At 53.7% G+C, this 27769-nt stretch overlaps 6 protein-coding genes across 6 annotated transcripts; 3 read left to right on the top strand and 3 right to left on the bottom strand.

Moving 5' to 3' along the window:
- Nucleotides 1–433: 433 nt before the first annotated feature.
- On the bottom strand, nt 434–1612 carry J4E83_009591 (uncharacterized protein; the record flags this gene model as incomplete). Its single annotated transcript, XM_049336476.1, has 1 exon — nt 434–1612. The coding sequence occupies one exon, from the start codon at nt 1610–1612 to the stop codon at nt 434–436; it is 1179 nt and encodes a 392-aa protein (XP_049184409.1).
- A 3831-nt stretch (nt 1613–5443) lies between these two features.
- J4E83_009590 (uncharacterized protein) lies at nt 5444–6067 on the bottom strand (the record flags this gene model as incomplete). Its single annotated transcript, XM_049336475.1, has 1 exon — nt 5444–6067. One exon carries the CDS (start codon nt 6065–6067, stop codon nt 5444–5446), a length of 624 nt encoding a protein of 207 aa, XP_049184408.1.
- Nucleotides 6068–11823: 5756 nt separating this feature from the next.
- On the top strand, nt 11824–13025 carry J4E83_009589 (uncharacterized protein; the record flags this gene model as incomplete). Its single annotated transcript, XM_049336474.1, has 2 exons — nt 11824–12293; nt 12344–13025. The coding sequence occupies 2 exons, from the start codon at nt 11824–11826 to the stop codon at nt 13023–13025; spliced, it is 1152 nt and encodes a 383-aa protein (XP_049184407.1).
- A 2768-nt stretch (nt 13026–15793) lies between these two features.
- On the top strand, nt 15794–16390 carry J4E83_009588 (uncharacterized protein; the record flags this gene model as incomplete). The annotated part of the gene is made up of 1 exon (XM_049336473.1): nt 15794–16390. The coding sequence occupies one exon, from the start codon at nt 15794–15796 to the stop codon at nt 16388–16390; it is 597 nt and encodes a 198-aa protein (XP_049184406.1).
- Nucleotides 16391–16681: 291 nt separating this feature from the next.
- On the bottom strand, nt 16682–18148 carry J4E83_009587 (uncharacterized protein; the record flags this gene model as incomplete). The annotated part of the gene is made up of 1 exon (XM_049336472.1): nt 16682–18148. The coding sequence occupies one exon, from the start codon at nt 18146–18148 to the stop codon at nt 16682–16684; it is 1467 nt and encodes a 488-aa protein (XP_049184405.1).
- Nucleotides 18149–23738: 5590 nt separating this feature from the next.
- Nucleotides 23739–24902, top strand: J4E83_009586 (uncharacterized protein; the record flags this gene model as incomplete). The annotated part of the gene is made up of 1 exon (XM_049336471.1): nt 23739–24902. The coding sequence occupies one exon, from the start codon at nt 23739–23741 to the stop codon at nt 24900–24902; it is 1164 nt and encodes a 387-aa protein (XP_049184404.1).
- Between the last annotated feature and the right edge of the window lie 2867 nt (nt 24903–27769).

Below are 27769 nucleotides of genomic sequence, written 5' to 3'. Positions count from 1 at the left end.
GACCAGATGGAGCATCTACGAACTAGCATTCGGAAGTGACAGAGACACGTCAAGTGCCGCGTGCCGGGTAAATCTGGGGCGTTCTGAAGAGTATGCCTGGAGGTATTCGCTCATGCCACGCGCGTTTCAGAAGAATGGAAAAGTAGCGCTTGAGGTTCTCACCGCGACTTCAATCGTCTTGGAAAACCTCACAGATGACCCTGGAGGTATTCAAGGATGCTGCGATAGTAACGGAAAAGTTAGTATGAAGGCCTGATGGTATTTACTGCCTATCGAATGTGGGATAGGTGCTGTAAACATTGTGGTATTCTTCAAGTACTCTTTTCATTCAAACTAAAACATCAAGATCATGTAGGGTATCGTCCGGTCCAACGCCATCCTCACCAGGTCTATCCTTGCACCATCCGATCCTCAGTCTATCTCTGCCCAACCTTCACTGACCAAGATATCTCTTCGGTTTGACTATAGACCTTCCAAAGCTGTTGACTGGTGCTGGCGAAGGCTGAGCCTGGCTTGGCTGGTGCTTCTGCATCTTCTTGGCTGGAGGAGAGTAGTCAGGGCTGCGCGACCTTCTGTCTACATCCCGCTGCTGGCTGTCGCCGCTATCGAGAATACTGCGAAGCTTCCTCGCGGAGATATTGATGTCAGGAAACTCGAAGCCTTCGGGAAGACCCTTCATCTCGGAATGTGGTACGAAGTCGGCCAACGTTAGCTGGAGGCTGGCTTCACTCGCAGGCTTCTTGCTCTTCAGATCGCGAAAGGTGAACATGTTTCTCGTCCACTTCAGCTCGGCGGGGGTGGAAAGAGGATCGGCGCGATATACGGCAATTGTGCCTTTGGGTGTGCGATAGTCCATGTACCGCTCTTGAGGGGACTGGTATTTCAAACCGACAGTTATGATTGTCTTCGTCTTGCGCTCTGTGTCCTGCATCCATGACATCGCCAAAGCTTCCAGATCCTCGTTCTTTTGGCCGTTGGCGACTTCGATGACGATAGGGTTGTGTGAGCGACCGAGAAAACGGAAGCAGGCGTCGGGTTGTCGCTTGCTCTTCAGTGCATCGTCGGTGAGGGTGTTGCCTGTCTTCTTGACGCCTTGATTCAGTAGTGGCGATGCAGTAGCATACGGTCCCACGATAGCCTTCAATAGTTTCTTCATGTCTTCGTCCTCTTCCTCCTCTTTCAATGCGTCAAGTTGACGGTCGAGGGCTTTTGCTATCTCTGCGCAGACGACGTCGTGAACAGTGTTTGGCACCATGTTGCGAAGGACAATCTCGCCTGTCAATCCGTTCCAGTCGTAGGTCAGGGATTCCAGCATCCACTTGCGCAGCTTGTCGTCAAAAGATTCGATGAGAGCAACGAAGTCAGATGGAGCAACGGTGGCGCGGTACCACTCAATCTCGCGAAGGGTAGGATCTGCTATCCAGCCTTCGTAATGACCGCGGATGAGTGTGTCTATCACTGCGATCTTGGACTCGGTTCTGGCGCTGCAGGCTTGGTCGGAAACCTCGTCGGTCGGTCTGGATCGCTTGCGCGACTTGGGCAGCGGGGAAAGAGGAGAGGTAGAGGGGTCAGTCGCCATGAGTGCGAGTTTGGCGGGGTCGGGGACGGGCATGGAGAGAATATATGCTCGACAAACGCTGCGAGCGGTGGAAGAGCGGCGGTGAGGCTGTCACAAGATTCTGTCCGGGTGAGACCCGCGGGACGGATGTGTTGGGCTCGCAACTTGCGATCCCTGAGTATGGGCTGTATGTAGACGTGAAGTGTCTGTTTGCGCTTAGAAATTGGTATAGCGTGCGGCCGATATTCGATGCGATTGCGACGTTGGTAGTCGGTGCCGCAGTCTGGGGTTGGTGTGGGTAGTAAATACACCAGCGGCGGCAAAGGCCCGTTACCGAATGCGGCTAGTGCGCCAGCTCCGTTCGCGGTGGGCAGGATCATCGATACCAGCCCAACCCGCAACCTCACCGTTCTACCTGGGCAGAGATTGAGTTAAGTAGATCAGAGAAATGACAGGTCTGTCGTGAGATAGTTCTGCATTGCGCACGCGCCGGAATGCGCGATGATGACTCTCAAGATCCTTCCCAAGACGTAACCCTGCCATCTCGGAAAGTCCTGCGCGGCTGCTCAAATGCAAGTAACTAATCCCAGAAACCTAGTCACGACCAGACCCAACTTTGTCATCATCTTCATCCTCACGCCTGCCGAGCAAACATCTTCGCTCATTCCGATTCAAATAATCACCGACTCAACCCACGCTCCAATGCATCGCGTCGTGCGTACTTTGTCTCGCTCGGGAGTGAACTCAACGCTTCATTGCTGTTTAAGGTGATACCGCATCCACCTTCAGACACTGACGTGATCGCGGTAGTGATTCTGAAGGTATATTCAAATCCCTTACACGTTCCACCGCAAGCCCAGGCTATCATGTCTACTTCAGAGCCTCCAAGTCTCGTGACAGCAGGATGAAGCAGCCAACGATGTAGCAGAAGCTGTAGACTGCGTGCAACGAAGCGAACCGTCGGTATGAGTTCAGTAAAGATTTCCGCCCAGGTAATATGGTCTGCATCGAAGATTACCCAACCTCTTCATGGATGCTGTCCGTTGATCCTGCTCATGCGTGATATTGTGTCTTGTAGTACCGTCATCATTGTGATGCTCATCCACCTACGACGCGCTTGGCTCTCCGCCCCGACGCATCCAGTTCCCAAAACTGCCTCTCCATAGCTCGACTTTCTCTGGCTCGTGAGCGGCGGAGCATCGTGGAAGATGGCTGTATGGAGTATGACGATGGTCTGCGGCGGTATTTGCGAGCAGCAGCGGTGGGCTTAATAGGCGATGCAGAGGCCGAGTCCCCGCGCTGGGGTGATGTATCGGGCGGAGTCGGAAAGGACGGCGGACTGCGATAGGAGCGTTTGGGCGGTGGTGAGGGCGACGGAGTAGGTGTAAGTTGTGGGGATAGTCGGCCCCAGGCGAGTTCGGGGGTTTTGGCACACGGCGCCCGTTTGGGTGATGCCTCGATGGTGCCGGCCGCCTGCAGCTGGTCTTGCAGCTTCTTCAGTGCCGCCAGCAGGGGTTTCGTGATGTACTGTTCCTCGTAGATTCTGAGCACCGCATCGGGTATCGCCGGCGAGCGCGGCGGTCGTGCTGTAGCGACGTCATGCACAAGCGGTCGGTGGCAGGGTGTTGAAGGGGCGTGTGTCGAAGTCGTCCCATCACTCCAGGGCTGAGGGCTGTTTCCAAGCTTGGCAGCTCTAACCGTATGTGGTAACCCCCGCCCGCATCATCCAACTCCATGCATTCCGAGGCCCCTGACCTCTCACCCCATCACACCAATGTCTTCGCCAGGGGATACTCTGCCAGACGTGACTTCGTGGGAGAACGTGCATCATGGAGTGTCCAATGGTGACTTCGCGCGACTGGTGCCGCATTCTCCAGCGGCACGCAGACTCTTTGGCCAAGTCGTCCGCCTTCTCGAGTCCGATAGCAGCAAGCTGCATCATGTGCGCCAGTACATTCACTACGAAGTCACGCTGACCAGCGAAAGTACTGCTGAAAGCAGTTTCGCTGCTTCTACCCCTTCACCCCAGCATGAACCCCTCCAAGAATTTTGCGGTTACTACCGCCTCAACATGTCCATTCCTCCTGCGAGTCAAGGCTTAGGCTGGGTTGTGGGGAGCTCAAGACTGAACAAGCCAGATCACTTTGTAGACTTTCTTCTTGCTCCATTCACCACTGAAAATTCTCTTCATTCACGTCATTGCAGATTGCGACGTCAGCTTGAAACTGGCGTCATGGTTGCCGTGTCTGATGGCAGAAAGGTATTGCCCTGTGTCTCTTCAGGGGCGCGTTTTGCTCATGATGGTTGCAGATTACTGTGGACAGCAGAACCTTTCAACGCGACGACAAAAAGCCGCAGCACGAACGAGATTTCCAAGCTACCCTTCAACATGGCACCAGCATCCGGCTGGGTGATCTTACTTACGTACTCGTGTACACCGACTTGAGCCAGGAGCAGAAACAACGAGAACTTGAAGAAGCCCTAGCACAAGTCAACGCTATGCCTCCGAATTCCGTGATGCTGCTTTCGCCAACACCATCCAAGCCAACTATTGACTACCACGGCTACAGCATCTATGATGCTAATCACCATGGCGCCACGAGTACTGTATCTTTGGGCTTTGACAAGTCTAACGGCAAGCCAGTCGCAGTTCAAGATGGTCAAATGCACCGCCTCACAGTTCAGTGACTTAAGAAGAGAGATTGGCATCTTGAGCCGTATCAGTCATGTATGTGATGCGCTGGATCCGATGAAACGAAACTAAATTTTTGTGTAGGAAAACGTATGCAAGCTTCTCGAGGTCGTAAACTGGGACGCGTCAGCCAATCCTCACGAATGGCGACAGAATGAGTGTCTGACTGTGGGTCTCATTATGTCACCACCGGCAACTTCCTCCGCGCTGCAATTACTCCCAACCTGGAAACGTCTTCCCGAGTCTACTACTTTCCTTCGCGAGTCCATACGCCAGATTGGATCCGGTCTTGCACATATCCACAGCCTCAATATACTTCATCGAGATATCAAACCTGAAAACATAGGCTATCGCTCCGAAAGCCCAGTGCACGTCATCATCCTCGACTTTGGTTGCAGCGATCTGGGCCCGCACAGCACTCGCCACAATCGAGGGACGATGACATATCTCGCTCCTGAGGTCATGCGAATAAAGGAGGAAGAGTCTTCGGAGCCCTTCTCGTTCCCATCAGACGTTTGGAGTCTCGGTGTCACTCTGGTCGACTTTCTCACAGGAAAACAAGTTCATCGAAAACTAGGCTCGACGCCAGTCTACAAATCCTTCAGAGATATCATGGACACAACCGCAGCCAGAGTTGACTACCGAGAATTCTGGGATATTGCGATCGAACTCTTAGCATGGGAGGCAGAGCTCCGACCGACGGCGGAGCAACTAGCTCAACGCTTTTCCCAAGAGAAACAAAACGAATCGGAAGTCTCACGTCAACCATCCCAGAACGAAGAACCGTTGGCCAAGCGTGGGAAGGTATAGAAGTAGAGAGTTGACCCTCATTCGTTCGCATTGAGAAGTACCTCCTGTCTAATGAGCTGTTTCTGACTTGGGCGTGTTTCAGTCTTCCATACAGCTTGGACAGAATCGTTGCTCTGAACCACTCTGTCAGCCTCCTAGCTGGATGTTCCATGTTGCACCACCGGCTCCGTCATAACACATGTCTAATGCATCGTTAGGCGACGACCGGAGACTCGTATGATCCTTGCGGCGGTGACGAACGATGATCGTCGGGAGTGCCAAAGAGGAAACAGAACTAAAGAACCACAGTACGCCGCAACGGGGAGCAGCTTGATATCTAACCTTCACGGGCCGCACTCATCGCCTGCACCGCTCGCTGTAGCATGAAAGACCCACCCGCCCGTTCATTCACAGCCAATGCCTGTGTCAGATCCGTTCTCATCTTCGCAGACCGTCATGCATGTGTTCGGGTCGATCAAGCAGAATTCCTCCAGCAAATACAGGGTAGCGTTGACAACAATCTTCGTCTTCTTGCTAATGCTGATGGAGGCTTCGTCCGAGGCGCGCAAGTAACCAATGTGACCTCCGAGAGTCTCCGAACCGACACTACTAGGGGTAGTTCTCACGATTACTGCAGTGAAGCACTGGAGAAGATGGATGGCGGCTGCGCGGACTACGCTTATCTTCTCTGCATTCGGAAGCTCCTTCGCACCAAAGACGGCGTTGATGTGACTCTTCGTGCGCATACGATGGTGGGTACGCTTCCTCGCGCATGCAGGGCCATCGAGCGTCCAGAAGCGCTGTAGAAGATGAGCCACGGCTTCACGGACCGCAGCGATCTTATACCCAATTGAAAGCTTCTTCGCCTCGACCATGGTGTTGATGTAGACGACCGTTGCATCTTCAGGTGGGATCTTACGATCGGATGGCCAGTCGTAGAAGAGCTCTACAGTGGAAGGGTGGGAATGGGTGTCAGAAGATTCGCTGGGCGATTTGCGCTTTCCGGGAGTGGCTGGAAGTATCTCCATTCTCAAGGATGACGATATTGGATGCTCGAACTCGGCGTTAGAAGAAATCGAAATGAAAGAGATGGAAGAGATGATGGAAACAGTGTGCGGGAAGTCTATTGTAGGAGTCACGAATACTACTGCAAATGGGAGGTCATGCCGCCTTTATCAAATCTGTGGGAAACCCATCTCGTACATTCGCCTGCACGTCCCTTTCCACCCAACGACAGCGTCAAACCCACCTTATCCATGCCATATTGTCTCATCACCCGTGTGCCGGAAGACAGATATTGGCCGCATCGTCTTACCGCACATGCAAGGCGCCGTAGCGCTTCTCAATCCGCGAATGAGGATCTCCATCACTCGCCACAGCGGAAGATACGAGATTCCATTGACATGGCCAAGCGTCCTGTGTGTGTTCAATACACGCACCGCGCCTGCGTCGCTGCGGGTGCCATGGTCTCAGATACCGCCCCAGCGTGTCGCCCCTACCACACACGACGATCGTTGTCTTCACAATCAACATGGTGGTCACGAACGTCACAACACATCATCATGTTCACCTCTTCAGGCGTTGCGCTCATCATGTTGTTTCTAGTGTTATTGCGACGAGCAGGCTTCCTTCTTCCCCGGGTTATCACCCCATCATGATTGTGGCCGAAGCTTTGCGCAGGTGCGGCTCATGTCTCATTCTCATCTCCACATACCGGCCACGGATGTTCTCTGTCGTGCGCGTTTCTCCGCAGCGCGGAACTTGACACTCATTACAATTGCGTGTCATCCATACCTTCACAGTACCTCTGTCAAGCGCATTATACAACTTGGAAACTGATTGGACGATTTGTGCATGCAGATAGCATAGACGTAGTGCGCCACTACCTAGGTGCTGTGAACTACCTACAATTCCTTTTAATAACAGCTCCAGTTTCCTCGTATCCCATGTATTTGCGACCACCCACATTATTTGTCCTGAAAAATGCTCATATTTGCCAATGCGCGTTTCCTTGTTCGGATTTGCGATTAGCTCTACCCAGCCATGCTGCCAAGGTAGTCTGTGACAAGCATCGTGATCCGGACTGACGAAGGGTATCTGCGGCGATTGCAACGACCGTGTTCTCGCCCACCCAGCGGAGTTCTTCAAGCGGCGACATCTCTCATCTGAGGAACTTGGCTGTATAAGAGTGGCATAATATGGAAGTTGTGAGTTGCTGGTTGGCCAAAGGTTGGTCCCACACATCCACACCTGGGCACGTACCAATTCTTCTTCCTTATCGATACGTTCCGGTCGAATTAAGTCAGCCTAGCACCAACCGGAACTCACCCATGAATCCACCTAAGAGAGATGATTTATTCAGACGTCGCACTACCATGGTAGGACTGGATCACAACGACCGTATGCTTCTGCGACGCGCACATAACAAAAAAGATTCGCGGCTTATGACCAGATCAGTGACTTCCCATTTTCTATCGATACTGGAACTGTCACTGGACACGAACCGCAACGTCGACCATCCTCGTCAACCCACACAAACAAGCCAGCTTCTCGATCAACACATCGCATTTTATACTTGGGGTGCAATAGCCATACCCGCGCATCGAAATGATGGCGTTCCAGGTCTCACCTCTCCAGCAGGGCCGTCGGCAACCACTCCGTCTTATAAACCCAGTCATGGTCGCACAGGAAGCCATTGATCGTTTGAAAAGGTCATTCCAGAAGATGTGCGGTCCGTCAACGTGTGCCCTCGATCTTCCCGCAGAGATTATCTTAATGATCGTAGCGCATCTCGATGAATGCTCTCTAGCGTCTCTTTCGTTGACCTGCAAGAGTCTCCATGGTCTCTGGGATACATGCGGTACGCCCCTGATACTGTCAGACAAGGAGAAGCTCTTGCTGTCGCTTGAAAGAGACATTCCATACATCTATTACTGTCACCACTGTACGAAGCTGCATCGCTGGCATGGGCGCTGGAGTAAATCGATAGCTCCGTTCTACTTGGAGCGTCTACCATGCAAGCAAAATTCGGACAACCACTTCTACATCCCGGTTACCTGCCAGATTCCTTACCATCATGCGCGCTTGGTCATGAACCGACATCTCTACGGACGCAATCACGGTTTGCCTCTTCACGTGCTTAACGAACGAGCCCGGTCATCCCATCACACAAATGGAGTCATAGACTTGAGGTCCCAGCACGCACGCATCTTCAACCAACAACTCCTGATACTATCGACCATATCCATGACTCATCGCCGAGGTGACTCGTTAGCACTCCGAGACCACATCGACCGCGCTGGACACCTAGTGTGCAAACATCTTACTCTTCAGCGAGGATATCCTGATTCATATCCCACACCACTTCCCCAGCTGGCTAAAGGAACTGGCCCAGACGCGTTTATAGCCTGCAGCCTTGTAAATGGATCATGTAACTCTTGTCTAACAGACTACACCATTGACATAGTCTGGCAAGGTGCAAAGAAAGGGTACAAAATCGAGGTGCTTGTTTATCGCGGGTTGGGTGATTGTCGCACACCGTTCAGCTGGCACTGGCGTACCGCTTCGCGGCTCTTTAGAGATGAACAGCCACGGCTGGCATATCTGCCAGAGTATAGACTCGGGGGAGTTCGAGAACAATGGAATAAAGCTGGCGATATCGCGTATATCACTGGTCGCGCATGACAAAGTTTCCATGATGGAGATTTTCCTCGGTTATAAGGAGTGCATCGCAATCCTCAGACTCCCCGTATCTGCGGTGCGTCTGGTTGGTGAGCAACTTCGCGCACGTTTTCACATGTGCTGTAGAAAAAACGAGAAACTTGCTGAGCGCTTCCGCGTCACGATTCCATTGAGAGTGCAGGAACGCATGGCACACTTCTTCTCATTTTGTTTCGAGCGTACTACACGATTCGAAAAAGCCAAATTCATCTTCAGTATGAAGCGAGGCTGAAAGCCAGGATCGTACTTCCACCCCATTCAAGGGAAAAACCGAACACCCAAGAGCCTACAACAAGATAAAAGCTTGCGAAGGTGGTGGCCTAACGGCGACGTAGGCTCCTGGGTGTTCAGGTTTTCCCCTTGTATCAGGTGCTTCTGCAGAACAGGCTCTAAGATCGCCTGCTTTCACCAGATGGCACATGATGTTGCTATCAAATGTTATTGTATTGCTCTTCCTATATGCTTGTGCCTCGCCAGACATGTTTGTCAAGCTTTATAACTGCCGCAAAGCCGGTTGCATGCCTGGGCTACATGCTCTGAGTATATGCGATGCCGTTTGGTGTGTTCGATGGATTGGAGTCGTCAAGGTCGTGTCAGTGGTCGTAATCGTCGTGTATGTGTCGGCGAGGGCGTCTCGCTCATAGCTGAAGGTTCGCGAGTGGTTGGTTGCAGTTCGAACTCTTCGAGAGGCTGTCGGCAGTGCGCACACACGTCCGGTTTGTCTGCGCGCTCAAGCCAACTCCGTAAGCAGTTGTGGCAGCTGAGCTTCCCTGGTACAGTCAGTCAAGGTGTTGGTGAGTAGACGAATGGGATACATACCGCAGCAACGTAGCCTCTGGTAGTGAATACCATCCGCTTCAAAAGTCTCGACGCTATCGAAACATATGAAGCATTGACGGTCCAATTCCGTGTTTGCAGCGTTTCGCGCCGACTCCGCCATTACCTCCGCCATTAGCCGATGTAATGACTCAGGCCGTCGTATAGGTGGTGAGCTAGGTGGTCTGCTGGATGGGTAGGGCTGATAACGGTAGACAGCGGAGCGCGGCGTAGGTGTGAAGATGGGTGCCGTCGTCTGCCTAGCACTGAGTGTGTAGGGTTGTTCGGTTGAAGGAAGAGGTCGATCGCAGGAGGGTTGGCGAGTACGACGCAAGGACTCGTAAGGTTGATGTAGAAGGCGCATCGCGCGCTCTTCACGCCGGGGAGTTATTGGTTGATACTCGCCCGCAAGTGTGAATTCGTCGTCATCAGAGGCTTCGAGTGTTGCGGCCGAAGGAGCAGCCCCGCCGGCGGAGGGAGCAGTGGCAGTATGGGGGACGCGACCATCTGGGGCTTCCCGAGCAGCTTCATCCACCCGAACGCCTTCAACGATATGACCAGCCTCGGCGGTGCGCTCAGCTTTAGCTTGATGAGTAGCTTCAGCTAGACGCTCGGCTTCAGCCTGACGGGCAGCCCCGGCGGAACGCTCAGCTTGAGCTTGACGGGGAGCTCCAGCCTGACGGGCAGTACGAGCAGCGGGAGCATCTCGGGCCCTACGGAGTCTCTTCAGTCTCTCCCAGTCCTTCTTCAACGCGTTGTTTGCTCCGTCGGCCGGGATCCAGCTGGGCTCGTGGCGCAGACCAGTCTTCGGATCGGTGCCAGCCCATTTGACCTCGTACCACAGTACGCCATCTTCCCGACGCTCCTCTTGAAGGACGCACTCGGCAAGGTGTTCTTCGTCTTCCGATTCTGGCGACGGTTCGGCGTAGTCGAAGCGTGTGGATCTGCGTGTGGAGCGGCGTGGCTTGCCCGAAGCTGGTGTATGTTAGCAAACACGATTGCGCGCCAACAATGAAGACCAGAAATGCGGAAGGGCTCGTAGATGACGGGAGGGGTAGCGGGCTAAGTGCAAGGGCGGTTATACCAGGCAGTGTCGCCATAATGCAATAGGGCTGGCGCCGGCGCTACTTTGCTGGTGTGGAACGATTCTCGTGTTGGTTGGTTCGGAGCTTTGCTAGTCAGGGCGCGTGCCGTCATCGCCAGGGGTTAAGCGAGCTCAGGTCCGCCATGCACGTGACTACGCGTTTCGCCAATGAACAGCTGGAGCGCCCATGCACGGCACATGCGATCTTCGTTCCATCCCCCGCGAACCTCCAACTAGTCTGTAACGCAATGAAGTGGATGCCAAAGGTATTCGTGGCGCCAGTGTCGTGAGTGGAATTCTTGATAGATAAAGATTGTTGACAGCAGAGGATTCGCGAAGGCATGTCGAGTGCCCGTAAGTCTGTGAAGTGGCAAGCGACGCGGATTTGACGCTGAGAGAGCTGGCACCTCATACAAGGGAAAAACTGAACACCCTAGAGGCGACATCAAGAAGAAAACCTGCAAACTAGGTGGCCTAACATCGATGTAGGCTCCAGACCTGTCCAGGTTTTCCCTAGGTTGAGGTGCTGGTTCGAAGCGAGAATAGTCGAGCTCTGAGGTCGTGCCCGGCTCGATCGATGCCTGCATGTCAACCAGCTATCTGGCGCCTGTTGGAAGGCGCTATGGTGACTTGCCTCGGCGATGCACTTGGCTCACTGTCCACATCCAGGAGTAAGTGTCCACACATATGTTGGTGGTGCGTGCTGTACAATCTTGCCCGGGTCAATGTCGTTCATCTCGAGTGGTGTGGTAGTGTACAGGTGACACGCACTAGCTCGCTTGGCGTGTGGGGGGCTCCCAGGGTTGGCGCGCAGCGCGTCCTCCTCCACCCCACAACTCCATTCCTAGCCACCACTCTCGCATCTCAAATCACTATCGTCCATGATCGCTTGCTACGATATAACCACAGGCACACTTGCTCCTTCGTCCATTCATACCAGAAGATCCAGTCAGGCTTGCGAGAACGACAAGGCGCCTTGCGGAAAGCTGCAGACATCGTCCATCATGGGATTAGCGCCATGTATCGCTCATATCTCTCGCGATCGCGCAAACAAATTGCATTTTGCAACCTTGAGCTCAGAATGATCGACGTGACTGCTAGACAAGCGCCAGCCAGTCATCGATCTTTTCACTCGCCCTACTGATCTATCCGTCTTCGTTCAACATGGCACCCCCAACCACCCCGTCCTCCCAAAGGTTCAGGCACACAATCGACGAGCTAGTCGAACACAACCTGATCGTCGACTGTGCCGACAAGGCGTTCCCACAAGAGCTGAGTGAGCGTGTGGAGCAAATGCTGAACGCGCCGGTCATGCCTGAACAAGCTCATGCTGCACAAGAGATCGTCTATCAGCATCGGGAGGCCCGCTCTAACGACAAGAAGAGTGCCATTAACATGATGGAACCGCTGCTGCTCTTCCAGGGAGAGCGAACCGGCTACGCACGTGGCATACCCAACATCGATATCAGCCACGACTATACCCTGACGACAGACTTTGTCCCAATCCCACCAAGTTCCGATTCGGAAGCCTTGAGATATAAACCGGATCTCGCCATCGGGTACTTGAATCCCCGCGATACCGAGACCCGTGTAGACTCAGGGTTGACGGAAGAGGATAACGAGCTCCTGGAGAAGTGAGTTGACGATCACTCGCCAGATTTCCATGCTGACGTTAGATTGCTAGTTTCAAGCTGAACCCCGAACTATCCTTCCCGTTCCTCACTGCCGAGTGGGAGGCAGCAGACGGACATTCCATCCTTATCGCCATGAAGAAGTCTGCTCTCCACGGCGCGACGATCGTAAATTACCATCGGCAATACTTCGAGTCCGCGTACGGCGATACCATACCTGCGACTTCGGCCTACACGATGCACATGTCCGTCACATGCGATATGATGCTGCTACAGCTCTGGCTACATTGGAGCGAAGGGGGTGACAATGGAAAATACTTTATGAAAGAACTGTACTCGTGCAGTTTGTCTATGGAGGAGCAGATCGCGAAGGCCCAAGCGATCCTGAAGAGCCACCTGGACTGGGCGCTTGCGGATCGGCTCCAAGCTATCAAGGACGCACTTCCCCTTTGGCAAAAGGCTCGCGCTATAGAGAAGGCGAGTCACGAATTGAAAGAGGCTAGACGCATGTCAGCACTCGCTATTCGCGGATCGGTTTCTGTCCGTTCTCACACCACCCAAGCCACGGCGAATCCAAAGACGCCTCGTAGGAGTGTGGCAACACCCAAGTCGACCTCGAAGTCAAAGGCACCCAACAGCAACCACACATCGATACCACGAACCCGAAAGAGGCAGAGGGATTCCGCTGAGAGTTACGTTCCGCAAGATCAGATTGACGAGCTCTCACAATCCTAGAGGAAGTTAAAGATCACGGGCGCCACAGCTTGCCTGGAAACGCGGGTGCCAGTGGTAGCGCGACTGCCATCGGACGCAAGAAGACAACGACCACAAAGCCAGTGGCGGAGGTGATGGGGACGAAGGAGGTCGCGCAAGTTGTTCCGGATGTTGCCCTGCTGCTCATCGTGAGAAGCATGAATGCCGCTCGATTGTGAGCTCCTCTTCAGCTCACGCCTTGGAGTAGGAGATTGAGGTCCCGGCAATGTGTTATATGGCACCGTTTTTGGTTTAGTCTTCATATTATGTAAATATGAATACCAGCACACATTGCACCGAGCTTCTCCCAGTTTCTTCTCAAGATGCCCTGGCCGCAGTCCGCACAAATGAAGGTGTCGTATGCGCCCTTCGTTGACTAGCATGCAACGACCCAAGTTTTTCCAAATCCATTGCGCATATCCTTCCTTGCATTATCGTGTCCATTTGTGACATTCATGTGTTGGGCTGAACACGTGGTGAGCGACGATGCAGCTGCCAGAAATGGGTGAGGCTCGGGAGACCGGAGACAGCATGCCACCTGCCCCACTCGTCTCTCCCATCGAGCCATCGCGTCTACAACGGTTTACTCGACTCGCGTTGGAACCGGACGAAACCAAGCAAAACCTATTGCGACAGACATCTGCACGGCGCTCCTCAACCTTCGCCCTCACTGGTGGACTTGTTGGGATGACTGTCCTCGACTGGGCGGGGCCGCGAACGCGGTGCGGGCCGTATGCTGATCTTCAAGCTGCTCAACGGCGCGGATCTAGCTCGGAGTGGTTTGCGATTGGCCATCATGCGTAGCACGGTCACGGAGCTGCTGACACTCGCTCGAAAGCTGTGATGGACCTTTTCGTCGCGGCATTGACCGGAGGAGTGGCCCTACACGCACCAAGCAGTGAGATAACCTCTCGACCGACCACATGGACTCTCAACATTGCGACACCTCTAACATCGTCAGTTCCCCAAGTCGATTTCGCGAGCGCGACAACAACAGCCCAAAAAATTTCGATCGATAGACGGCCTTTTAACTACTTGTTGTACTGCCGACGCACGGGTGCTGCTCGTGCGGCAATCTGTCTTCATTACCGACAAAGCGAAAATTGGCACGTCGCTCGGTTCTCGACCAATACTGCGACACGGCTGAAGCGAACGCTGAAGTCAACACTTTCGTCACATGCTAGAGGCCAAAATAACCGGACTGTGTGGCTTCGGAACCTCCGCATATCGAACCCCATTTTTTACACCCTGACGACTACAAAGCGACAAAGACGATCATGAGACGTGCTGAAGTGTGTTTTGGAGCAGACAAGCGGTTGAGACGCAAACATTGCTGCTGGGTTGGGTCAACGTCGTCTCCATGGTTGTGGATCGCAAGACTGCACACTCGAACATGGCAAGCGGGCGTCAGATCCTTGCACTGAATACTGGGGATCGCATCGTCGACCGCAACGGTACCTCTCCTGGGATTGGAAAAGTATGGGCCTGGATGATATCGGGGCAGGCCTGTATGCACTTACCACAGAATATACCTTCGAGATTGAGCATCGGCTCACCCTGGAGAAGATCAAGGCCGACCACCTGCGCGCTATCCTGATCCGCTAAGCAAGATGGCCAGAGAAGTGGGAATCCTCAAAGTTCAGGACGACGACAAGCACAAGATCGAGGCCGCTTTACCCCGGGTAAACCTCCACTACTACGGAGCCAACGGGCATTCGCGAGAATTTGATATGGAGAGGGAGGCCACGCGTGCCTTCCAAATAAACAGCCTGATACAGCAGAGATCAGGCATCCGCGTGTACAAGGAGGGTCCCACGACGGGCAAAACCTTCGGTATTTTTACGAACATACACTCCAGCATGGAAGATGCGTAGTTCTCGCTTGCGAAGCAGGAGGTCAGAGAAACCCCCGACGAAAAGCTCAAGATCAAGGATCTCGGAATTTCCTTGGAGAAATTATAACGGCACGACATGCACAAGTGGACCGGCATCGTTGGCTGGATCGCTGAATGCACCCCGTTCGCCGCCCCAGGCGACAGTGGTGCTCTGGTATATGCAGTGAAAGAGAGTCAAACGGTGCCCTTGGGCATACACCTTGGTCGTTTGACGTTCCGGGAAAACCGCAGCATGTTCTCGGGCCTCGAAGCATGGTTCGTGGAGGGGGAATGCCATCAGCTCAAGTTGCACTTCTGACCAGCTTGCTCGTCGTCGACATCGACTATCATTCCCCAAATTGCAAGACACCCATCATTCCCGAAGTGCACGACATCCAAACACCCATTCGTAGACTTAGATAGATGATGTGATAGCACCGGCTGAGCGGCAGATGAGAATGCTACTGATATTTCCCGCACTGAGTCTCAGCTTCGCTTGACCCCCGTTTGGCCGTCACGCGAATATCATACCAATATGAACCTGACATCGAACAGATGTTCAAATTGGGCTTGTGCGAGTCCGAGTCTTGTCTTTACGCAGGCGTCAAGCCACATGGCGAGTCAAATAGAAGGCTTGCCGCGTATTATGAGCCTCCCAGTTTACACTGGCGATAAGCAATTTAGCATTGCCGGGAGTAGCATAATCTTGAATGCTTCTCCTACTTAAAGTTTAAGGTAGAAGAGCGCTCCGTACGCGCGCAAGTAGACAATATACTTCACTAGGCTCGAGACAACCAAGACTCCTACACTCCACTTTCTATCTCATCAACTCATAACTCTTATTTCACACCCACAAACTATAACCAGCTCTGGAGCTATGGCCAACAACAACTCCCTCGAGAAGCTCATCAACGGCTTCTACGGAGTGCCGCTGCCGCCACGACTTCCGCCCGCACCAACCAAGCGTATCTCCAACATCGCATGGAGAGGTGACGGAGTGGATCCGGTTTCCTCGGAAGGCGGATGGTCTACAGAAGCGCCAGACCAGATGCAGTCCATGAAGATTTGTCCTCGTCGCGCAGAGCTCGAATACCTTCGCCACGGGCACCTAGACTACTTGGACCTCGCCGTTGTGATCGGCTCAAAGTCCAATGGGAAGGACTGGCTTGAACGAAGGGGGGCAATGAAGCAGGAAGTGTCCATCATGCATGGCAAGCTAGCCGGTAAGCAGTCTTTCATTGCCATGACTCTCGAGGCCGATATTTCGCTTTGCAACGTCAAGATGAGCACTCACGATTACCACCAGAGAGGCCTTAAACTCGGAATCCTCCCGCTGCTTTTGAAGCCGCCTATCTCTCTTCCTTTGAAGTGTATCAACGAAGACGTCGAGTTTGGTGTTGGTGCTGATGGGGAGGTTACGTTCAATCATTGCGTGAAGCACGGGGTAACATGCATGAACCCGCCACCTCATTGAACCTGGAGATCGCCCAGACGTAGACCAAGGATGCACTGGGTCTATTCTTTCCCCGGAAGAGACACAGTCGAAACGGCGGGCATGGCTCACGGGCAGATCATTTTGTGATAGCTCTAACATTGCTTCTTGTTCACCCAAGTCCATGATATATACCTACATATGATTGTACGGTTCTACAGCCACCACTGATCCACTCAATAACTTCTCTTCATTCTTGTCCAATGTATACTGTCTGTCCTCGAATGAACCCGCTGCCAATGGAATGAGCTAAGGGAGTTGAACTAATTCCGCTTAGCCCAGAACCCCACGAGCACGGTATGCAGTATATGATGTTGGCTCTGGGCTGACATCGCGGAAATTTGCGGCAGCCGACGAAGGGCGAAGACGGTGCCCTTCCCTGGAGTCGGAATTCGAGGAAGAGTCGCGAGATGTTTCATCCAGGAAAGGATTTGTCGGGCTGACGGCATGATGACCTCCGGCACTCTTCGATACGGGATGCATTTCCTGGTTGTCTTCCAGATCCGAGTCGTCTCCTAGGCGTTGATGATGAGGTCCAGCGTGGCCAAGCTTACCATTGCAGTCGTCGCAACGACGTTTGCCACAGCAGCAGCAAAGATGACGTGACAGCCACGAACGCGGCATCTTGGCGTCTGGGCCACGGATAAAGCGACCGGGATGGACTATGTTCCACACAAAGATGGCTAACCACATTGGAGCTGACTCCAAGACGTACAGGAGAGGCTCGTTGCTCGGCAGAGGGTTGCTTGCGCCAAGACCGGCGGAGAACTCGGCGAGACGGTAGATGATGCGAATAGTGATAGCCAGCAAGCATGCGTACAGCGCGTACAGCAACCATTTCCAGCCACCAATCTTGTCCGCGGGCAAGCGTCCCACCCTCTCCGCCTGGAGCTGGTCGCGGTGAAACTTGACGACCAACCCCAGAAACAGAACAATGAAGCCTTCCTGCATACCGATACCACCCATGTATATGTTCAAGCCCTTCTTTTGTGCTTCCAGACTTGCACCTGGACCTGCCATTCCACCGCCAACGAGCTGTATGACAAAAGAGACGATGTCGAGGGTGACGAAGATGAGTGCGAGGATGGAGGGGGAGAAGATCCAGACCTTGCGAGTGGGTGAGTAGAAGTGAACGATGCGGGCGAAGACCATATAGGCGAAGGCGTTCACCCAGATAGGCGCTACCAACACCAAGATCTGAGCGACCGTTGCAATGCCAGAGGATTGTTGGTCCTTGGAACCAAGAGCGCGAAACGCATATGCGCCAGTTTCCCAAAGAGCGGCCATGATAATAACCCAGCAGAAGCCATTGCGGTACACTATTGCTTGAACCAGATGTACGATGGTGAGCATGCCAAACAGCACGGAGAAAGCTACTGCCGCGGCGAAGTTGGGAAAGTATACCCATAACGCATTGCATGCCTCCGCAGGCACGTAGCCATCGAGCCCGGGAGTGGCGTATGAGCTGAAACCAGGCGTGCAGGTCTCAGGTGGAAGGTCGAGTGAGAGTGATGGTATGGAAGGTTCTGCGATCGATATTGTGGAGAGGTATAACGAGAACGGCGCAATGTCTGGTGCGAAGTCGTCATCGCGACGAGAAGGCGGAGCGGTTGCTGATGGCACGGAACTTATGACATCTCTAGCGGCAGTGGCTGGGGAGGGTATTGACGTGGGTGTGGGTGAAGCGATGCAGTGGAAGGGCAGTAGGAAGGCGCTGAGAAGCGCAAGTGTATATCTCATGGTATGAGCAGCACGGGAAGCAGATGTAGATATCTGTGATGTTTTGTGCGGGCAATGAACCCACGGGGCATTTCACCGTTATACATATTGACTAAAGGAAGCTGTTGTTGATACATACGTAGGCAATCCTGCTCTAAGGTCGTGGACAGCGAGGCTGAGGATGAAAGACGTACGCACCTCGCAAGCCTGTCTCGATCGGGCGGCTGAGACATGTACTGTAGATGTTGCTTGCGGATGGGGCGTAAATGGCTTGCATAGCGTGGCTGGCGGCTGTAAGCAGCCACCTCCCCATATTTGACGCTGGAGAGTCGCTTAGCCCCTGGCAGGGATCGCGCGTGCGAGAGATTTTGGGTGATAAGATGCAGCTCGTGCTGGAGAATATATTGCCGTGGACATGGTGGTACAATGGGTTCGGTGGTGAGAGACGTTGACCGTGCAACCACTCCGAACCGATGTGCGTGTTGACCGCGATACCAGGGTTGCACCCCTTGGAGGAATTCTCCCAACTAACCTGGGAACGAGGCGGAGCGCTACGGTTAATGCGTAGGGCGCCTTACCAGTTGGGCGACGTTCGCAACTCCCGCTCAGTCTTCTGCCGCACGTTTGAACGTGTCCCTCCTCCTGGAAATAGAGTGTCGCAGACGTATCAGCGTGGAAGGTAAGATCTAGAAGCCGTTATGCGGACACCGGTTGCGCGGCCGTTGAACTTGGCATGGCAGAGACAGGAACACGGCGCGGACAGGGGTGAGCGAGACGGACACCTAGATGAAAGCCAGCGCAATTCGAATGAAGAGCGCCGCGAGCCGCGGAGACCGAGCATGAGGGAGAGATGAAGATGAGGGTAGGGCCCGGAGGACGAGACGAGGGGCATCGCCCACGCTAGTCCGGTTCTGGCAAAGTCTGTACCGAAAAAAACCATGGTGTAAACAGTGGTTGCAGAACACATCCGAATGCCACCCTCCGACCGAATTACCATGGGATATCCTGGATGTACTTGCAGAAACCGATTGACGACACAATAGAACGCCAATTCGGCGGTAGCGTTGACTGCTGTCAATGTCGCAAGTGGTGCCATGATGTTTGTGTTGCGCCCTTGAACATGGGAAGAGTCATCTGCGCGTGCTGAAGCTATTGTGCCTCACTCAGACAGAAGTCGCAGTTTCGATCAGGAATTGAGCGTTTGCAGCGGTCACCTGACTCCACCCACGGCCCCACTCCATAATTCACATTCGGGAGCTGGAGCGGCGGCCTAGACGACATCAATCACTACACGACCAGCGCTTTAATTCGCAACCACCCACAGCTTCCCCACGATGTCCCTCGGCAGCTTCGATACCGATGCGGTATACATGGCAGCGCAGGTAGTTGAAACACAAGGCCGCTGCCTCATCACTCGACCGGCTACACCCGACTGGGCCGGGTCATACGACTTTGACTTCGTCCTGGATCTTGACGAGAGCCTACGTTTGCTCCTTGATCAAATGGAACATAGAAGAGACCACTACGGCCGTGATGCTATCGAGTCGCGTCCTGCCCATACACCGGAAGCGATCTTGGCGAAGCATTGCGGCACCGAACATGGGAAGGCGCATCGCGAGGGCAGAATGACCATGGGCGCTTCTACACCGGAGGAAGACTACATGCGGGATCTTTGGGAAGGCGTACCTACCAGATACAAACAAAAGATTCCCTTGCCACAGCTCTACCCCGACTACACCAGGAGCGTCGGCGTCGCAGCCACGGCGCCGCCTTCTCACCAAACCAGCGAATCCCCTGTCATCCAAAAGCACTCTCGCGGTTCAAGAAGCAGCGACACCGATGATCAAGACGCCGTCTTCTCTCGGCCACAGCGAGGTGACTGGATCGTGTTGATCAGGCCGTCCGAAACCCCCAGTCAAGGTACCCTTCTGCACGACTCCACCTGCGTCCCGAGATTTCCCGCGCGTAGGGTCAAAGATGCGTCTCCATGGATGACATCTCGATGAAACGAGCGAACTCAGAGTCTGAGTCCCCAGCGCACACGATATCGATACTTGCCGAGCTTCCGACATCTGTGGCCGATTACGTCAAGAATACCAGCGAACGATGCGCCGGACGGTTCACAAGCATTTGGGCAAAGCTTGGTACGCGACACTTGTTTCCACAATGCTATCATGCTATTACCTCCCTATGTCTCCATTTCCAAGACCAGCATGCGGCGGACATCAAGTGCCAGGCGCAATCTTTCGATACAGTCGAGATACGGCATGTCATTGGGTCTGGCTCACATGTGTGCGAAGAAAGTGAAGTTGTCATCTTTCTACGACACTCTCAGCTAGTAGTTGCGCTTCCTACGCGATGCTATACTGAGCTGTATCGCTTTAAAGCCTTATCACTTGGAAATAATTGGCAGTGGAGATAACGCAAAGATCTCGCCAGTACAACGCATCAAATAGTCATATGCTATGGATACAAGAGATCCAACAAGCTCAAAGCCACAGAGCCATTCAAACCATGAAAATGAAATACATTCACGTTAACTAAGAAAAAAGCTGAACAGGCCTGCAGCCTACATTAACATGTAAGCGTACAAAACAGATGACCTAGCGTTGATGTAGGCTCTAGACCTGTTCAGCTTTTTCTTGTATGAGGTGCATGTCTCAGCTTCGTGAACTACTGGTGCGTCATTGTGGCCATTGAATATCAATAGAACCGGATAAGCTCACACAACCTAGACGGAATCGCGATGTTAGCTCAATAGTCAAGGTCGCCTAAACTGTTCTCGTTTGAGGAATACGAGAAAGCGTAATACTTTCAGCATCATCTGATACGGTATTGTATCCAAGAACTGTCTCCTCATGTACGGGTGATAGTTGTGCCCTCAAGATGCGACCAACTCCCATTCTCGATCCTTTTCAGCTTCTCTTGCATGTCCGTTCACACTCGCATCCATGGACCTGTTCACAGCATCTGTGCTAGCCGCCTGGGTACTGCCACTATGCGCTGACGCCCTCACCGCTTTTGCATCCAACTCCCCAGCGCGTCGCCCCACATCCGCGGTGTGAAAGGCGCCGAGCATCCGCGCGTACTTGTTGGCTCCCTCTGCTGTCTTCTTCTACCCACTGGGTCAGTGCATGTAAGAAATTGGGTGAACCAAGTCCTTACGACGATGGACTCTACCCTGCGTCGGATAGGCAAGCGCTGGTTATGCTCCCCCAACGATTGCTTGCAGTCCATGTGGAAGATGAATTCCTCTGCATCTCGCTGAACGGCCCGCAGTTCTTGCCTGATACGCAGCGCGCGTTCGTCAAACTCGTGTAAGAAGGCGCGATCGCGCAGGGTCGCGGCCTGCAGTGCCGTTTCTTCTGCTTGACACTTGGCTTCCAGCGTCGCAAACTGGTGCTGGAGCTTGCGGCAGGAAACGCTGTCGTCGGAAGCTGTCGCCATATTCTCGCGATGCACTTGCAGCACACTCGTGTATGCAGGTCTGGGGTGTTTGGGGAAGAACGTGTCTCGAAGAGAGAGAGAAGAAGATGGTCGACACTGATAGAGATGAGAGTTTAGGAGGATAGAATGCAGTAGCTGTTTGATCCCATCGTTCAGATTGGATGTGTGTGAGGTGAGTGAGGATGTAGAATGCTCCGTAATGCTTGTCGTTGTGTCGCAAGTGAAGGTGATGAGTGAGCCGTGAAGGTACCATCAACCACGGTTCCACCCCGTGGAAAAAGGATAGACCCCATACTCAAGTACAGGGGTCAGAACAGGCTGGAATAGACGCAGTAGCAGTAGTGATAGGAGAGAAGAGGAGAGTATTTATTCTTCGTAGCTACAACTGACAGAAATATGCGAAAAGGGGAAGTCATATTCCAGAATGAGATCGAGAGTACACGGTTGACGCATAGGATGATGGGGATGAAGATGTCAAGGACAGTCGATGATGTCTCCGATGTGGGGCTAGTCCTCTTGCGGTCAAGCTTCAATTGTGCACGTGAGGACGTACGCGAGCGCGAATCTGGTCCAACGCGACCCCGCAATGACATCTCGCGACAGCGCTCCTGGTGTTGCGTGTCTGCCGTCCACGCATCTTTCCCCATCTCACGCATCACAACAAAAGATCAATTGCGTGATCGCGGTTCCTCACCATCAGTCTCGTCGCGCCATGACTATTCGAGCTGGAACTCGCCCCAAGCGCACCGTTGTCGAGCTCCTCCTCAGGAGCCGGGGTGGCTGAATCATGCGCAGGCGATTTCACTCATTCACGTACAGGTGCCGCCTCCAAGTCTGGTCTTCGAGAGCAATGGCGCTGGTACGACATCTTCCCCTCCCAAAAGTGGAATGGCAGCTGCTGACATCCCCACCTAGACGACCTCCACGACCGATGTGATGGCCACAGCCGAGCCACTTTTCCGAGGACCCGCCCGAAGCAAGCACGACGCGCATGCTTGACGTCTTGCCCCGCGTCGCACACTTGCCTACCTCTCTTCCACGTCGCCGCGAACAAGAAAACCGTCGAGGGGGAAATTCACTATGACCGAGAACGCGCGACAACGAGAACTGATCGGCGGCGCGGCGCTTGAGATTGCTGTACGGAGGACAGGCCGTATGAGCTGGAAGGTCATGGCTGGGTGGAATTTGCGCCACCCTCATCGAAAGGCCTCCCGCCTTCAGCGACGACGTCCGTAGGCTCCCTGCGATACCTCCTCCCTCACCACAGAAGCGGCCCCTTTTCACGACATACAACACTTTACGGATGCGCCGAAACAAAAGTGGCCGGAGGAATAGAAACATGAGTCGGGTTGGAGTAGTCTCTGCCGGCAGTAGAAGCTTTCAACCATGGCTTCAGCCAGGTCTCGAATGTCGTGGTGCAGGGGCTCAGCGAAGGGATAGGTATGAGCCACCAGCAGCTCCATGTGATTTTCTCCTCATGTCCCGATCAACACTCTTTCCCTACTCATGCAGCCTGAAAAGCAGCAATCCTGTTCTTGAAGACGTCGACATCTCCATGTATCCTGTTCCCGTGCTTTTGCTTCCACAGGTTGAATTACCTTCTGCCTTGCTAGCATAGTATCAACTACCCTCCTGTCTGGCCTGGATGATGATGAAGGTCGTAATCTGACATCGAATCGTCTTCGATCGCTCCCGCGCGATTACTACTTGTTGCTTCCCTTGAACCTTGTCATAGTGCCGAATCTCATACGATAAGAATCGAGACAACGGTTGACAGTTCGAGTAGTGGCAACGTCGCATTCGCGCAAGGGCTGTGCGTTGCTGCCTTCACATGATAGCAGCATCTATTCGAAGAGGTTCTTGCATTTCACCGAAGCCGAGTGTAGTAAGCGTATCAAATCGCTTGTCGAGATCTTCTCATTATGTCGTTCATTTCGGTAGGCACCCAAGAACGTGCACTCACTGCCCAGATGTCGGAGGTCGACCAGATGACGCTGACCCAAAGCAGCCTAGCCCGGGTTGTCGTCACTGCCCTCCATGGCTTTCGTCGTGGCCGTGAGTTCCTTCCCACTCATCCAAGCACGCGGCTCTTCTCTCACTTTTCACCCCACATCATCCAAGCCGCCAACAATGGGCATTCACGGTCCACCTTCTCGCGTATAGCATGGGTACCTCGTTAGCGAAGGATGCCCGAGCACTACAACGCCAGATCTCTACCTTGCACGCAGACTCGGAAGCCACACTGATCATATACTCCAAGCTACTGCACAAGTACCCCGAAGACCGTCGCGCCTTGCTCGGACTGCTCGACGCGACCGCACACAGCATCATCGAGGGGTGGAGGCTACGAGCGCTGGATGACCACACGAACGCACGAGGAGCCTTCAATAGCCTGGAGAAGGGACGCTGGGAAGCGTTCGGCTGGCTTGAACTTGACATCGCCTTCGCATCGGTCTGGATCGACAAACCAACCTTTCTAGTTCAACTGCGAGCGCTGCACGACAAGACCAAGCTCAACTGGAAAACAGCCGTTGGCCTCATCGCAACTGCCAAGGGCAACGCTCGCGACGTCAAACCAAAACACATCAAGCACGTACTAGAAGAAGCGCAAGCAACCGAGAGAAGCGTTACAGTCGCGCACAGAAAGACGGCTTTTCACGGTGATCAGAGAGAAGTGTACGGGCCTGCGACTGGTGACTGGGAGGAGCAGGAAAGCAACGCAGAACAAGACGAAGACGGAGACGTAACGCTCGTAGAACACGACCCCCCGACGCAGAAAAGCCCCGATCAACCACCCATCACCCAGTCTGATCCCCCAAGCTGGGGCGAGGACGACACGTGCTTAGACGACGGCATTGTCCCGGTGAACGAGACCGGAAGGCAGCATCTCCAACGTCAGCATCTCGACGAGCAGCGTATCGACCCGCAACAATTCAACCAAACGCGCCTTGCCACGATGGACACAAGCAATGCCCAAAGCGTACAGCCTGAAGATCGGGTCGCGATCGTGAAGCGGTGGAAGCAGGAACTGGAGGACAGTCGCGCGAAGGCAAGGGAGTCTCGGGAAGCCAATGTTGCTGCCGGCGTATATCTCGAGGAAACAACGAACACATCGAATCTGAACGCTCGCAAGAGAGTTGCGCGTGTCGCCTTTGGTATACCAGATGATGAAGGTCAGGTGGGTGGTGAAGCCGCTCAAAAGACTGTGGCGGATGCGACGGCCGAGCTGGAACGCACATCTACGGCGTGGAAAGCCGATCGCGAAGAAACTGCACGGAGGGAAGCAGAGTTTGTCGAGATTACGCGTGTGGTCCTCGAGGGGGTATGAGAGCTGTGAGATGATGGCACGACATTACAATTGTGGTGGCTATGAATTTGATGAAGGCAGATTTAGGGGTATGAGTTCGCGTGACTCGCATATGTAGCGGACTTTCCGTCACGGAATGAACGTGATTCCATATTTGGTGTAATGATGTAACCTCGTGTACCCAGCAAGACTCTGCCTTTGGTGTTTCTCCTCGGCGTCACATCTCCACCCAACTCACCACGGGGACATCTGCTCTGGGCAAGACTCCGCGTAGCAACAGCTGTATGACTAATCAACACGTTTAGATCGCGTCAAAGTGACCCCTTCAACCTCCCCGGTCTCGGGCCATTACTATGCTGGCAACGCACTACCTGCACCCGATACAAGAAACGTGCTGAACGGGATCCCTACTTACAGTCGACTGAGACACGTCTCAGCGCACCTACGATAACCCGGCTACCCTCATCACCATGCCTACCCATGCCATGCAGGAGATGACCGTAGCGTAAGACGCCGCTGGCTTCGCCAAACGGAAGTATCCTTTGAGCACCATCAGTGCTGTGGACATGTATTTCCTTGGTGACATCGATCGATATCGAGGGCGGATGGCTGTGTCGGCGCAATATCGTTGCTTCTGATATCTTCGCTTCGCTTCGTCCGCAGTATAGCATATCTGCTGAGAGCTAGAGTTAGCGTTGGTGTTTGGGGGTTTCTTCATGAACTGGGAATACGCACCGGAATAAGCTCGCTACTCAAACCGGTCTCGGCAGTCCATTGGCGTGGCTCTCACGCATCCTAAGCGCAACGAGGCGCACATATCTGCGACTGCTTCAATGGAAACAAGGACGTGGGTATTGGCTACCGCATCCAGGAACGACCCATCGTGAACAAGATCGGGCGACCGGCGACGCGCTCCACGCGATAGGCACTTGCTCGGCCGTGGTCTGTTGTTGGATATGTCGAGTGGTCGGCATTGGTGCTTAGAGACGTCTGCGCACCCGCTAGCTCATGGTCAACTTCTGTCGGCGCTGTGCCTTTCGCACCCGTGATTGTCGTTGCGTAATGTTGTGGGATTCGGATCGCGACGCCTACGAGAGCGTGTGTGTCCATGCGTGAGTGTGCGTCAAGCCACAAGGTGGGGGTAAGTTCGGTCTGGGATGAGGTGCGGCCGAGGTCGACAGATTGGACAGGGATCCTCGACATCGTTGGGGAGCACGTGGAAAGCACGTGGTAGCGCCATCAAATTAAGCAGGTGGTGCTCATGTATACTTTCGTCCCAATACGTCGTCGTAGCATGAAATGCAGAATGCGATTACCCCTAGTGACGCTTCTGTCGAAGCCGAGTGGCTTGCACTCATGACCGTAGCCATGACCAGATCATCGCCTGGTCTGCGATCCATGGCGGTTCGCATGTGAAATGGAATGCAAGAAGTTGCCCTGCGGCGTGTGATCGAGGAGTCATCAGTATCGACTGAAGAATAGTGAAAGCTTGTGATATCGGCCATGTCCCCCATATTGCTCACCCTCGACCCGATCAAGTGTCCATCTCGGACATTCTACGTCCGCCATGCGCGCGACTATGTCTATGCTAAGGTCCCGGAAGTTGGCTCTTACTTCTATCATCGGTCCCCAATGCCTTCCGGTTGGCCTCACCGCCATCTTTTCCGAGGATATGACATCGGTGCAGGTGCTGGTCATGTTTTCTCTCGGATCCATTGGAAAAGTCTGCTGCCGTCGCGGCGCATGTCAAAAGTTGCCGTCCTTCCGTTGTCGGGCGATTGGTCATCGCCGCTGGTTAAGTCGCACAACAGCGTTGCGGATGGCCAGGATAGACTTCGGCAGATTGTGGCTGCCAGCGATGGCTTCAGGTCGCGATGACTTCAGGCCGCGATCGTAATTTTATTCTGGTTGAATATGGCGAGTCTAGGCCGGCAGCGACGCCTATCGCTTGCGATTGAAGATGCTGTGTCGCGATGAGGTTGACGCGCGGTGGGGTGGCTCGCGCGTCATCGGGCATGGTCCACTCTCATTGGCTGATCAGCGGGAGTGCGATCCTGCCGACCCCGCGAAACTCGAAGCCGCCACATCTTCTTCACCTCACACATGAATCCTCGTTCCAGTGATCACTCCCGGTAATTCTCGTAGAACACACGATGGCGTTTCCTCAGTTTCCGGGGCAGGAATCCATCAGCCTATTGCGCATACGTGGCCCGCAAGATGCCCATGTGTGACAAGGACCATTCCACCCACGTCCGTTACCCTGTCTGGTTTCTGCATCCGTCCAGCGTTATGTTGATTCTCTCTATCATTTCCTATCGGTCGACTGTCGCGTATTCCATGTTTCGAGCCAGTCTCCACGGCCTTCTTGGTGTCCCCAGAAACGGGACACGTTCACGGTACTGGTCGCGTCAATGACGGGTTTCGATACATGCGCCTCAAAATGAGTTTTCCTGCGACATTGATATTCTCTGTATCACTTCCTTATGGTATAGAAAACATCTAATTCGTGTGTCGACTCAGCATATTGCCATGTATCACCGTACTTTAGCCTGTTACCACATTTGACCTCACACTTGCTTTAAACGCAACGAGAAGAAGCCACGTATGACGCCAATCGGTGGAATATCTGCGTCTGTGTTCATTGGTAGACGGCCGCCCCTTTGCTATAATGTCGCGGGTGGAGCTTCGTCGGATGCGGGTCGTTGCGGCGCTAGCGCCAAGGATGTTAGGGCATGATGCAGGTACACAAACAGTTCGAACGCGCACTTGAATCAAAGTGAAAAGTACGTGCGAGCCACCCGACACTCGCTTCCTCTCGCGCTTCCAACCGTTCACTGTCATCGCAAAAGACACTAGTCAACGACACGACTAGTTCCTTTCCAAGGTCA

Source organism: Alternaria metachromatica, assembly GCF_023757995.1.
Source record: "Alternaria metachromatica strain BMP 0045 chromosome Unknown scaffold_34, whole genome shotgun sequence".
In the NCBI taxonomy this organism is placed as follows: domain Eukaryota; kingdom Fungi; phylum Ascomycota; class Dothideomycetes; order Pleosporales; family Pleosporaceae; genus Alternaria; species Alternaria metachromatica.
The sequence above is the reverse complement of the archived record's forward strand: the minus strand, read 5'-3'. Positions and strand labels throughout refer to the sequence as shown.